The 16523-nt window shown below is 34.4% G+C and overlaps 1 protein-coding gene across 6 annotated transcripts in view; it reads left to right on the top strand.

Annotated features, from left to right (window-relative positions):
- Positions 1-2042, top strand: part of caska (calcium/calmodulin-dependent serine protein kinase a) — a 226006-nt gene extending 223964 nt beyond the window's left edge. For all 6 annotated transcript variants that reach the window (XM_084724344.1, XM_084724346.1, XM_084724343.1 and 3 more), the window contains one exon: positions 332-2042. In XM_084724344.1, coding sequence (XP_084580470.1) covers positions 332-508 — 177 coding nt within the window. In that variant the 3' untranslated portion in view covers positions 509-2042. The remainder of the gene's footprint in view (positions 1-331) is intronic.
- The last annotated feature ends 14481 nt before the right edge of the window (positions 2043-16523 follow it).

Genomic DNA, 16523 nt, shown 5'->3' with positions numbered 1-16523 from the left:
TTGATTATGGAAATAATTGTCAGTTGCAGCTGTACTCATGAGTTTAGTGTGGCACACTGAACTGAATTAAAAAGAAGGAATGATTGAAGCTTTGTATATAACAACTACATCGACTAACAAAATTCTAAGTCAGGTACAGCACTATTGATGACCACAGATTTCACCGTGGTCCTCAGAATTTTCACCTCTGGTCTTGGGTTGCTCACTCATACATTATGTAGAGGCCTTAAGAGTCTTTGAGTCCTGTATGTGTTCTCATCTCGCCTTCGCTGTCTCCCTGCCTTCATCAGTGTCTGACACCCTCTGTTACTCCTCCTCCTCCTCCTTCCAGGACGAGTCTCTCCAGCGGCTGCAGAAGGAGTCTGAGATCCTGCAGAAGACCTACGCCCACTACTTCGACATGACCATCATCAACAACGAGATCGATGAAACCATCAGGCACCTGGAGGAGGCCATCGATCTGGTGTGCACCACCAGCCAGTGGGTCCCCGTGTCCTGGGTCTACTGATCTGCCACCCAGACCTCCACCACGTCCACCTCGTCCTCTTCCTCCTCCTCCTCCTCCTCCTCCTCCTCCTCCTCCTCCCCTCCCGGCAACACCTCGGCCAAACTCCCATCATTCCCTCTTCAGAATAAGAATAAATAAAACAATGAACACGAGGCGATGGGAAACCTCTGTCACTCTACACTGCACTTGATTGAAAACCCCCTTCAGCGTACTGTGAAAGCGACCACAGGCCGATCGACCGATCTCCTCCTGAACGCTGCGCAAACAACCTGCGGTGGCCAATTCTTGGACTCCTGCCCTGACAGACGATCTAGTCATAGTGTTCTATAAAAACAGAGTAAACTAAAGTGAATATTGTCATGTCTGTACTAGCTAGGAGGCAACATTTTTGTAGATGTTTGTTTTAAAGAGACAGTACTGTGTCCCGTCCTCCCATGTCGATGCACTGCTAGCTCTCCACCACCTCCCTCCCATCACTTTGTAGTCCTGTTGGGTGTTGTAGTACTAAACCATCTGTAGAGAGACACTGTCGGTGGGTTTCTCTGTCGATCAGCAGACTGAAGTAAAAGCACACAAACGCGCTGCGGTGTCTTCTCATCTATAGATCACATCAGTGGCCCTCATTGTTTGTTCATTCCTGTTTTTTTCGAAGCTGTGATGCCGGGTTACATCTTCTCATGACTCTATCCTGTTCGGTACGGTTACAGTATCACCCTGCACACACATTATGCACCTTTCTACTTACCTTCCTACCTACCTACCTTCCTTCCAGGTACTGTCTCTTCTAAATAAATCCATAAATGTTTTAGAGATTTGAATGAGGTTATCATGCATGTGGACATTTGCAAGCTTCCATGCTGTCAGTCAGTCAGTGTTCCCAGTGTCCCTCCGTAAACCTCCAAGAAAGAAAAGAAGACAAAACATATATAAATATATGAAAAAAAAACATTCCAGCTGTTTGGAAGAGTGAACTCAACCAAGGGAAGCAAGAGGGGGCGAGAAAAAAAATAAATAACCCGACGGAGCCCGACGTTGACTTGACACCTATGCACATCCCTTGCATTTTGGGTGACATTTCTAAACCACAGATTTATAAAAAGATTGACCATGTAGTGAGATGTGTTTGTAAAAAAAAACAGAATCAAATAAAAGTCTTGATTTTTTTCCTCTTATTGATTTGTCATACACAAAAAAAGGAACAATTTCACCGTATTCCTCATTTGCCATTTCGGAAATGTGATGTCCAAAAGTATTAGTGTTTCAATCAAGTTTAAAAATCGACGAGAGATGAAATGCTGATTTTTATTCTGAAACTGTAACTGTCTGCAAAGGAAGTGTACACTAACCATTCTGCAAAGGTGACCACTTTGCAAGGGAAGAGGAGGCAGTGTGTGCATCTGAATAACCATGTATATGAATGACAGACTGACATACAACTGCCCCTTGTGTAAATGACTGCAATGATAAAAAAAAAAAGTTCTTCAGTATGAACAATTTTTTAAATATATTTCCTTTTATGTGTTGGAAAAGTGAACCTTGGAGTGGCTCTTCTTTTTTTCTTTTCCACTGACATAAGCATGACATGAACAAAATCTCTGTCCTAAAGTCCAGACTGAGCAGGAGCAGGTACAAGAGCTGCTCATCATTAGTTGCATGCAACTATGAGCAAATTCAACAATCATCAACAGAGGACTTCAGTGAGGTCAAATATAATCAAATGATCCATAAATGAATTATTTTCTGTAGGGGCATTTCCGAGTTCCCACTTGGAGATTTCAACTGGAACGCCCCCTGAAGTCAGACTTATGAATCGGAAAGGCAGTTCCTTGAACCCCCGAGGTCGTTATGTATGAGCTGTGAATGATGTCACAGTCAGCTGATATTTTTCCAGTACAACAAGGTGGGAAAAACTTTTTTGGGGGCTGGATAACAACACATGCAAAATTTTGCACACAATAAAAAAACAGCAGCAACATGTCGACAGACAGTTCTGTGTGGACAATTAATTTGATTAAACACAAGTGCTGATAAACAGATTTACGACTGTGTGTGTGGAGCAGTCATGTTAGATTTTGAGGTTGGGGCTGTTGAGGAACTTTCTAAGTCAGAAATCCAACTTGAAGAGGCGTTCCAGGTGAAACTTCCAACTGGGAACTTGGAAGTTTCGACTTTCCGGTTCAAATGGAACACAACATTACATCCTGTGTTGTGCTGTGTGCCTCATCCACATTCTTGTTAACTGGCTTTCTGAACAAGCCAATAAAACCACAACATAAAAACTGGTTATTATCTGAAACTTTGCCTTAAGATTAAACTTACAAGAGAGCTCATGCCTGCCTAACTTCAAACAGAGATGATATTTTATTTTTATATTATATTGATCATCAATATACAAATGTTCACTTTTGTGGCTTCTTGTACAGCATCAACCTCGACTAACATTAGACCTCCCTGCAGATTGAATGACTTTTACCTGACTGTAGGTGAATTCTCAAATTGACTGCAACTAATGATTATTTTCAGTGAATTAATCAGTCGATTATTTTCTCAATTACATGATTAATGTTGAAAAATGTCAGTCAGTCTTTCTCAAAGCCCAAGATGACATCCTCAGATGTCCTGTTTTGCCCACAACTCAGAGAATTTGGACTTTTTTTCTTAAAAATTACTCAGACCAATCGATTATCAAAATAGCTGTCATTGTTGAGAAGTTGATAATCCATTGATTGTTGCAGCTCTAGTAAATAACTATATCAACAGTGCTGTAGTAAATTTCCCCTCACTGATGGATGTAGTTGATTTGAAAATAGATGATTAAACTCTCAGTCTCATTTAAAAGAGGTGAATAAATTGAGTTTACTCTCCTCTACACCCCTGAAGTAAACTGTGTTAAACTATACAAAATGAACTAAATTATTAGATGTGGCTATATTCTGGTGTCAGTGTAGTATTTTGCTCAAACAGGCTCACAAATATCAAACAAACTCTCTTCATATGGTATGTGTGTATTATTCAGTCTAGTTAACCTGAGCTTTAGGTATAAAACTAGCCTACAGTTTGCAACTTAGTTGAACTTTTTGTCATGTACTCAGAGGATGAGCTAAGCCTGTCATGGTGTTTGCCCAGTAGCTCACTCAAGCGTGCACTGCTATGTCCTGCTAAACCTTTCTAACCTGGATGATATTGCAAGTTTTTAGGGAGTTCATCCATAGTCAGTGTATCACCCACAGTAGATGGTCAGCGTGCCCCCAGTTCAAACAAGAAACCGTCACTATATAAGCCAAATATCACTCTCTCCAAAACCACCAGTAGTGTTTCCTCTATCCTGGTCCTCAGAGCTCACTGTCCTGCATGTTTTAGATGTTTCCCTGCTCAAACACACCTGATTCAAATGATCAGTTCGTCATGAAGCCTCGACCTGATAGGTTGAAGCCTGATAATGAGCTGATCATCTGAATCAGGTGTGTTTGAGCAGGGAAACATCTAAAACATGCAGGACAGTGAGCTCTGAGGACCAGGACAGAGGAAACACTGACCAGACTCCTCTTTTACATACAAAAAACACAAAAAAAAATATTTGGGAACTGGTCCAGTAGACCACCTCAGCCTGCAGCCTCTAAATGAGCTGCAGTGGCTTCAACATGGTCCTTGGTGGCAATTGCACCTGTCAAAGTGGTTGTTTTTACCACTGAGAGGCTCCGTTTGTTATTCTACAACATTAAGGAAAGGATCCCTACAGAGAGCTTTTTGTAAAGCCATTAAAAGCAGTTGTATCGCTCTCTTTAAAACCACCAGACTCACTGATAAAAACAATCATTCTACCTTACAGAACACCTGAGATGCTTCTGCTGCCTTCATCAGTTAGTTTGTTTGTGTTATTGTGTGACTTCAGTGAATCTGAACTAAACCTTACAAACACCAAAGTCACACAACAACACTAACTATCTGATTAAAGCAGCAGTAGAACAGTAACTTTGTGGTCTGTGAGGTAAGATTGTTTTTGCCAAAGGAATCTGGTGACTTTGGAGAAAGTGATATTTGGCCAATATAATAGCAACGTCCCATCAGAACTGAGAGAATCGGTCGACTGACAGACAATTTATAGCCAACCATTTTGATAATTATGGTTTTGTATCATTTGACGTTTTTCTAAGGCAAGATGACAAAATCTTCTGAAATGTGAATATTTCCTGCTCTTCCTAGTGTTTCATGAACGTAAATTAAATACTTCTGAGTTTTTGGACTGCTGGTCAAACATAAAGACTTTTGGAGATGTCACTTTGTAAACTAATTAAAATTTAGTTTTTTTCACAATTTTCTGTCACTTTACAGATCAAAAGTTTACTGATAAATGATTGAGAAAATAAATAAATATCTGCAAAATCATCAGTAATGAAAACAATGATAAATTGCAGCCTTAAAACGGACTTTGAAACGGATTAGAAAATGAACACAGTGTATACAGAGTCCAGCCTGTGATCCAGTCCTGAGGCTTACATGTTTCAGGTGAATGAGCACTCAGCTGACCTCTCAGTCAAGAGCTGCTTTTTGTGATTTCAATCAATCCAAGTGAGTGATTAGAATGAAGCGCAGCCTGAATATTGTGTTTTACTGTTACATAACCCCAAAGCATTAACATCTGAAAAAACAGACACCATGGACTGAGGACAGCTGGGTTTTGTTCTGATTTTTATCGAGTACAGATTTTAAATCTAACAATGAGAATGGCAGCCGTGCCGGGCTAATGTAGTTATTACTGTCACATACTAGGACTGCTGAAAAGAACAAGAACAAAATCTTTCTTTGCAGTTAATATTAGAAAAAAGTACAGGTAGTTTTCCCACTTTATATTTAAATACTGTTTACTGTAGTGTGGAATTTTTTACCTTTTAGGCATCAAGTATGATAATAATCATTATAAACTAAATAATAATAATAATAATAATAATAATAATAATAATAATAATGATAATAATTTGATATGATTGTTGAATTAAATTTTTGTCTTGTCAGTAAGAAGATGTAAGAAGCTGCTGCATCGACGTCTTCTCTGACAATGGACCACTGGGGGGCGTCTGCCTGTAAAATTCAAAACCCAGGTGAAAAGCAACTCTTAAAGGGACAGTTCATCCACAGTCAAAAATACTTTTCTTCCCTCTGGTCCGTAGTGCTGTTTATCCATCTAAATATTTTTGGTGAGAGATATCAGCTGTAGAGTTTTCTGCCTTCTCTCCAACATAATGGGACTAAATGTCACTGGGATTGTGGTCCTTAAAGAACCAAAAACTAGATTAGAAAAATTAAAAACCAGTGTGTCTCTCCAAAAATCAGGACCCAGTTACTACTAGAAAAGAGGAGTTCTTAAATGAAACTGCTCACAACAAGGTTTTGAAATTTTTAAATGTATTTTTTGGTGCTTTGAGCACTGAAAGCTAAGAGTCATTTAGTCTCATTATATTGAAGAGAAGGCAGAAGTTGCTACGACCGGTATCCCCAAAACTCTGCAACTTACACCAAAACTATCTAGATGGATAAAAAGCACTACATGCCAGTACAAGAAATGTACTTTTGATTTAGGGGGTGAACTGTCCCTTTAAGCAACACTTTTAGTGTTAACATTTGGCTTCAGTGTAAATTCTGTTAATTTTTCACATATTACATATTACAACTTTAAAGAATCAGAATGTAAAATATGTCCATCTGTTGAAGGGGGCAGCACGTCCCCAGAGTCACTGCTGACTGCTGCTTTCAACTACATTTGATTATTGAATATTGGAAAAACAAACTTGATAAACCTGATAATATTTGTTCATTTGTTGAATGCTTTAATTTTAAATTCTGGACATATTTTACAGATTGTTTTGGTTGGCCGAGGTCCAAAATGACAATAAGTCCAACCAACTGCCCCATTCACTCCCATGTTAAGCGAGAGCCAAAATTTCTGGAAGAAAGCAGGTGATCCCAGTTTTTTCCATCGTGGTGGTGGCCTCAGTTTTCACACCACAGAAATAAAATTTTCACCATCGTGTTCATCAACCTGTCCTCTCACTCACCGTATGTGGTTTTTAGCTGTAGCAATTACGGTGTTTCATTAAACAGCTGTAGTTTGAGAGGTACGTTGTCTCAACTGTTGCCTCTTTTTGGAGTATTTAAAACTGACTGTCCCGTTGCTCACAGGTGATTGGTCAGTTTCATCAACCTGAGTTTGCAGTTAAAACCTCATACAGAGACAATTACACCTGAAGCAGCTCAAGGTTTGAAATTATTAACAGATTAAAATGACTGTCTTTCTGTCTGTCTCTGTCTCTGTCTGTTTCTGTCTGTCTCTGTCACTCTGTCTGTTTCTGTCTGTCTTTGTCTTTCTGTGTCCATTTTTGATATTTTTGTCTGTGGTCTATTTCAACTGTTCATAAATTCAACCCTTGATCTGCTTCAGGCAACAAACCCATTTTTGCCCTGTCACATCTCCACAATGCATCCCTTTAAATGATGCGATACTTTAAAAAAGAGGTAAAACCATAGGGAACCATTAACAATGCTTTAAGTTGTCACATGACCTCCAGGAAGCGATTTTGAAACCCTTCTTGGCGGGCTTTTTCTAAGGAGACAGCTCTGCTATCTTTCTGCAAAAAAAAGACTCTCAAAAAGTTATTTTTTGTCCCTTTTCCACCTGGAAAAAAATGTCTTCACACTAATAGGTGAGTAAACTTTAAGTTTTGATAGTTTCATGCAACTTATTAACTAATTTAATAGTGGATACCTGTTAAAATGCAGCTGTTGCCCTGAGGCAACAACGTGCCATCATGGAAAGTTGCAATATTGCCTGCAACAGTGAACCATTATGGAATCACTATAGCAAACACAACACTGACCACTGGCCTATTTGGGTGGAGAAAAAGGGCAGATGCAGATACCCTGGATGTAAGGGTATAGTGAAATCACAGTGCCCAAAATGTGTCACCTGCCTGTGCTTCACTCCTGAAAAAAACTGCTTCATGGAGTTCCATAAGCACTGAGCAGCAACACCACAAGTGATGGCAACACATGTCCGGAAAGACACAGGGGACTGACACAAAACATGCACTGAAATGAAGCAGTGATGATCAAACACTGGAATTTGTTGTTTTTGTTTTTCAAATGGTTATGGTAATGGTTATCTTTGTTGATTTAAGTAGTTTAAAGTTTTATACTTTACACATTTATTTCAATGGGTTGTTCCTAAATGGTACAATGTTGCCTACAGGCAACATTTAGCCAAAGACCTTTTTAAATTCTTTTTAAAATTCTTTTTAATTTAAATTTAAAATGAATTGTGACTTCTTGATGTTATTGAATATTTTTGCATATGTTTATGAAATAAACAATGTTCAAATTGGAAAAGGAACGTTCTTTTTCACTTATGCACCATTATGGTACAATGTTGCCTACAGGCAACGAACCCCAAAAACTTCCAAAAATAAAAATAAAAATAAAATTTCTTCAGATTATGTTTATTTAGTCTATTTTGAGACATAAAAACACATTTCCCTCACTGGCATCATAATGTGTACCATAGAGGGATATGACCATACATACATACATACATACATACATACATATGACCGTACATACATACATACATACATACATACATACATACATATGAGCATACATACATACATACATACATATGACCATACATGCATACATACATACATACATACATATGAGCATACATACATACATATGAGCATAAACACATACATACATATGAGCATACATACATATGAGCATACATACATATGAGCGTACATACATACATACATTCATACATATGGCCAAACATATGACCATGCATACAAACATACATACATATGAGCATACATACATACATACATACATACATACATACATATGACCGTACATACATATATACATACATACATACATACATACATATGAGCATACATACATACATACATACATATGACCATACATGCATACATACATACATACATATGAGCATACATACATACATACATACATATGACCATACATGCATACATACATACATACATATGAGCATACATACATACATATGAGCATAAACACATACATACATATGAGCATACATACATATGAGCATACATACATATGAGCGTACATACATACATACATTCATACATATGGCCAAACATATGACCATGCATACAAACATACATACATATGAGCATACATACATACATACATACATACATACATACATACATACATATGACCATACATACATACATACATACATATGAGCATACATGCATACATACATACATACATATGACCATGCATACATACATACATACATATGAGCATATATACATACATACATATGACCATACATACATACATACATACATACATACATACATATATACATACATACATATGACCATACATACATACATATGACCATGCATACATACATATGAGCATACATACATACATATGACCATGAATACATACATATGACCATGCATACATACATATGACCATACATACATACATACATACATACATACATACATACATATGACCATACATACATACATACATACATACATACATACATACATACATACATATATATGACCATACATACATACATACATACATACATATATAAATTCTTTTAATAATTCTTTTTAATTTAACATTTAAAATGAATTGTGACTTCTTGATGTTATTGAATATTTTTGCATATGTTTATGAAATAAACAATGTTCAAATTGGAAAAGGAACGTTCTTTTTCACTTATGCACCATTATGGTACAATGTTGCCTACAGGCAACGAACCCCAAAAACTTCCAAAAATAAAAATAAAAATAAAAATAAAATTTCTTCAGATTATGTTTATTTAGTCTATTTTGAGACATAAAAACACATTTCCCTCACTGGCATCATAATGTGTGCCATAGAGGGATATGACCATACATACATACATACATACATACATATGACCGTACATACATACATACATACATACATACATACATACATACATACATATGAGCATACATACATACATATGAGCATAAATACCTACATACATATGAGCATACATACATACATACATATGAGCATACATACATATGAGCATACATACATATTAGCGTACATACATACATACATTCATACATATGGCCAAACATATGACCATGCATACAAACATACATACATATGACCATACATACATACATACATACATACATACATACATACATACATATGACCATACATACATATGACCATGCATACATACATACATATGACCATACATACATACATACATATGAGCATACATGCATACATACATACATACATACATACATACATATGACCATGCATACATACATACATACATATGACCATGCATACATACATACATACATATGAGCATATATACATACATACATATGACCATACATACATACATACATACATACATACATACATATATACATACATACATATGAGAATACATACATACATATGACCATGCATACATACATATGAGCATACATACATACATATGACCATGCATACATACATATGACCATACATACATACATATGAGCATACATACATACATATGACCATGCATACATACATATGAGCATACATACATACATACATACATACATACATACATACATGGTTATGTTAATAGTTATCTTTGTTGATTTAAGTAGTTTAAAGTTTTATACTTTACACATTTATTTCAATGGGTTGTTCCTAAATGGTACAATGTTGCCTACAGGCAACATTTAGCCAAAGAACTTTCTAAATTCTTTTTAAAATTCTTTTTAATTTAAAATTTAAAATTAATTGTGACTTCTTGATGTTATTGAATATTTTTGCATATGTTTATGAAATAAACAATGTTCAAATTGGAAAAGGAACGTTCTTTTTCACTTATGCACCATTATGGTACAATGTTGCCTACAGGCAACGAACCCCAAAAACTTCCAAAAATAAAAATAAAAATAAAATTTCTTCAGATTATGTTTATTTAGTCTATTTTGAGACATAAAAACACATTTCCCTCACTGGCATCATAATGTGTACCATAAAGGGATATGACCATACATACATACATACATACATACATATGACCGTACATACGTACATACATACATACATACATATGAGCATACATACATACATACATACATATGACCATACATACATACATACATACATACATACATACATACATACATACATATGAGCATACATACATACATACATATGACCATACATGCATACATACATACATACATACATACATACATACATATGGCAATACATACATACATATGAGCATAAATACCTACATACATATGAGCATACATACATACATACATATGAGCATACATACATATGAGCATACATACATATTAGCGTACATACATACATACATTCATACATATGGCCAAACATATGACCATGCATACAAACATACATACATATGACCATACATACATACATACATACATACATACATACATACATATGACCATACATACATATGACCATGCATACATACATACATATGACCATACATACATACATATGAGCATACATGCATACATACATACATACATACATATGACCATGCATACATACATACATACATATGACCATGCATACATACATACATACATATGAGCATATATACATACATACATATGACCATACATACATACATACATACATACATACATACATACATACATACATACATATATACATACATACATATGAGAATACATACATACATATGACCATGCATACATACATATGAGCATACATACATACATATGACCATGCATACATACATATGACCATACATACATACATATGACCATACATACATACATACATACATACATACATACATATATATGACCATACATACATACATACATACATATATAAATTCTTTTAATAATTCTTTTTAATTTAAAATTTAAAATGAATTGTGACTTCTTCATGTTATTGAATATTTTTGCATATGTTTATGAAATAAACAATGTTTAAATTGGAAAAGGAACGTTCTTTTTCACTTACGCACCATTATGGTACAATGTTGCCTACAGGCAACGAACCCCAAAAACTTCCAAAAATAAAAATAAAAATAAAATTTCTTCAGATTATGTTTATTTAGTCTATTTTGAGACATAAAAACACATTTCCCTCACTGGCATCATAATGTGTACCATAGAGGGATATGACCATACATACATACATACATACATACATATGACCGTACATACATACATACACATACATACATACATACATACATACATACATACATACATATGACCATACATGCATACATACATACATACATACATACATACATATGAGCATACATACATACATACATATGAGCATAAATACATACATACATACATATGACCATACATACATACATACATATGACCATACATACATATGACCATACATACATATGACCATGCATACATACATACATACATATGACCATACATACATACATACATACATATGAGCATACATGCATACATACATACATACATACATATGACCATGCATACATACATACATATGACCATACATACATACATACATACATACATACATACTTATGACCATACATGCATACATTTGAGCATACATACATACATACATACATATGACCATGCATACATTCATATGACCATACATACATACACACATACATACATACATATGACCATACATGCATACATACATATGACCATGCATACATACATACATGTGACCTTACATACATACATACATACATACATACATACATACATATGAGCATACATACATATGAGCATATATACATACATACATATGACCATACATACATACATGTGACCATACATACATACATACATACATACATACATATGAGCATACATACATATGAGCATATATACATACATACATATGACCATACATACATACATACATACATATGAGAATACATACATACATATGACCATGCATACATACATATGAGCATACATACATACATATGACCATGCATACATACATATGAGCATACATACATACATACATACATACATACATACATACATACATACATACATGGTTATGTTAATAGTTATCTTTGTTGATTTAAGTAGTTTAAAGTTTTATACTTTACACATTTATTTCAATGGGTTGTTCCTAAATGGTACAATGTTGCCTACAGGCAACATTTAGCCAAAGAACTTTTTAAATTCTTTTTAAAATTCTTTTTCATTTAAAATTTAAAATGAATTGTGACTTCTTGATGTTATTGAATATTTTTGCATATGTTTATGAAATAAACAATGTTGAAATTGGAAAAGGAACGTTCTTTTTCACTTACGCACCATTATGGTACAATGTTGCCTACAGGCAACGAACCCCAAAAACTTCCAAAAATAAAAATAAAAATAAAATTTCTTCAGATTATGTTTATTTAGTCTATTTTGAGACATAAAAACACATTTCCCTCACTGGCATCATAATGTGTACCATAAAGGGATATGACCATACATACATACATACATACATACATATGACCGTACATACATACATACATACATACATACATACATACATATGAGCATACATACATACATACATACATATGACCATACATACATACATACATACATACATACATACATACATACATATGACCATACATACATACATATGAGCATAAATACATACATACATACATATGACCATACATACATACATACATACATACATACTTACATACATACATATGAGCATACATGCATACATACATACATACATATGACCATGCATACATACATAGATACATATGACCATGCATACATACATACATACATACATATGAGCATGTTCAAAAATAAAATTTCTTAAGATTATGTTTATTTAGTCTATTTTGAGACATAAAAACACATTTCCCTCACTGGCATCATAATGTGTACCATAGAGGGATATGACCATACATACATACATACATACATACATACATATGAGCATACATGCATACATACATACATACATATGACCATGCATACATAGATACATGTGACCATACATACATACATACATACATATGAGCATACATACCTATGAGCATATATACATACATACATATGACCATACATACATACATACATACATACACACATACATACATACATATGAGAATACATACATACATATGACCATGCATACATACATATGAGCATACATACATACATATGACCATGCATACATACATATGACCATACATACATACATATATATGACCATACATACATACATACATACATACATACCTACATATATATATATATAAATTCTTTTTATAATTCTTTTTAATTTAACATTTAAAATGAATTGTGACTTCTTGATGTTATTGAATATTTTTGCATGTGTTTATGAAATAAACAATGTTCAAATTGGAAAAGGAAGGTTCTTTTTCACTTACGCACCATTATGGTACAATGTTGCCTACAGGCAACGAACCCCAAAAACTTCCAAAAATTAAAAAATAAAAATAAAATTTCTTCAGATTATGTTTATTTAGTCTATTTTGAGACATAAAAACACATTTCCCTCACTGGCATCATAATGTGTACCATAGAGGGATATGACCATACATGCATACATACATACATATGACCATACATACATACATACATACATACATACTTATGACCATACATGCATACATATGACCATACATACATACATACATACATACATACATACATATGACCATACATACATATGACCGTGCATACATTCAAATGACCATACATATATACACACATACATACATACATATGGTCATACATATGACCGTACATACATACATACATACATACATACATATGAGCATACATGCATACATACATATGAGCATGCATACATACATACATGTGACCATACATACATACATACATACATACATATGAACATACATACATTTGAGCATATATACATACATACATATGACCATGCATACATACATTTGACCATACATACATACATATGACCATGCATACATACATACATATGACCATACATACATACATATGACCATACATACATACATACATACATATGACCATACATACATACATATATATGACCATACATACATACATACATACATATATATATAAATTCTTTTTAAAATTCTTTTTAATTTAAAATTTAAAATGAATTGTGGCTTCTTGATGTTATTGAATATTTTCGCATATGTTTATGAAATAAACAATGTTGAAATTGGAAAAGGAATGTTCTTTTTCACTTATGCACCATTATGGTACAATGTTGCCTACAAGCAACGAACCCCAAAAACTTCCAAAAATAAAAATAAAACTAAAATTTCTTCAGATTATGTTTATTTAGTCTATTTTGAGACATAAAAACACATTTCCCTCACTGGCATCATAATGTGTACCATAGAGGAATATGACCATACATGCATACATTCACAACTTTCCTTTACTCCGCCTCTCTCCTCCTATTCCCTGTAATCAGCTGTTTGTGGGCGTTCACCTTCGTCTTTACCATCCATTCAGATTTTGCCACGGTCGCGATAGCCAGTCAATTTGCTGCTGCCAAATCTTTAAATAGCCTCTGTCTTTGCTCCATCAGTTGTCATTCAGTCAATCGCGCGACCCTCCTCCACCCCTCTCTCCTCCAGTCACTGGACCCAGGTAGCAGAAGATGTTCACCTCGATCCTCCCTGACGCCCTCTCCTCCAGCCTTCAGGTCCAGGCAGCAGGAGTCCAGAGCCACTTCACCTCACCAGTCTCTGCTTTGCACCTCATCATCACCACCACCACCAGTGTCTAGACCCCAGGGGGGTTCTCTTCACTACAGCTTCATCACCCCCATTTATATATACATATTGTTTCACCTCATTGGGGTCTAACCGCCAAAGACTGTTCATGTTTCATATATCATGCATGTGCCAATAAACCATTTCTCTTTTACTCTTAGTCTCTCCTGATTGAAATGAGCATACATACATATGAGCATACATTCATACATATGGCCAAACATATGACCATGCATACAAACATACATACATATGACCATACATACATACATACATACATACATACATACATACATTTGACCATATATACATATGACCATGCATACATACATACATATGACCATACATACATACATACATACCTACTTATGATCATACATGCATACATATGACCATACATACATATGACCATGCATACATTCATATGACCATACATACATATACACATACATACATACATATGGTCATACATATGACCATGCATACATACATACATACATATATACATACTTATGACCATACATACATACATACATACATACATACATATGACCATACATACATACATACATACATACCTACTTATGATCATACATGCATACATATGACCATACATACATATGACCATACATACATATACACATACATACATACATATGGTCATACATATGACCATGCATACATACATACATACATATATACATACTTATGACCATACATACATACATACATACATACATACATATGACCATACATACATATGACCATGCATACGTTCATATAACCATACATACATACACACATACATACATACATATGGTCATACATATGACCATGCATACATACATACATACATACATATGAGCATACATACATACATACATACATACATACATACATACATACATACATATGACCATGCATACATACATACATGTGACCATACATACATACATACATACATATGAGCATACATACATATGAGCATATATACATACATACATACATATGACCATACATACATACATACATACATACATACATACATACATACATATGACTATGCATACATACATACATATGACCATACATACATACATATGAGCATACATTCAT

This window comes from Lutjanus erythropterus, chromosome 8, assembly GCF_056507025.1.
Source record: "Lutjanus erythropterus isolate fLutEry1 chromosome 8, fLutEry1.hap2, whole genome shotgun sequence".
Lineage (NCBI taxonomy): Eukaryota > Metazoa > Chordata > Actinopteri > Lutjaniformes > Lutjanidae > Lutjanus > Lutjanus erythropterus.
Note: the sequence above shows the minus strand (reverse complement) of the source record. Positions and strands in the feature narration are given on the sequence as shown.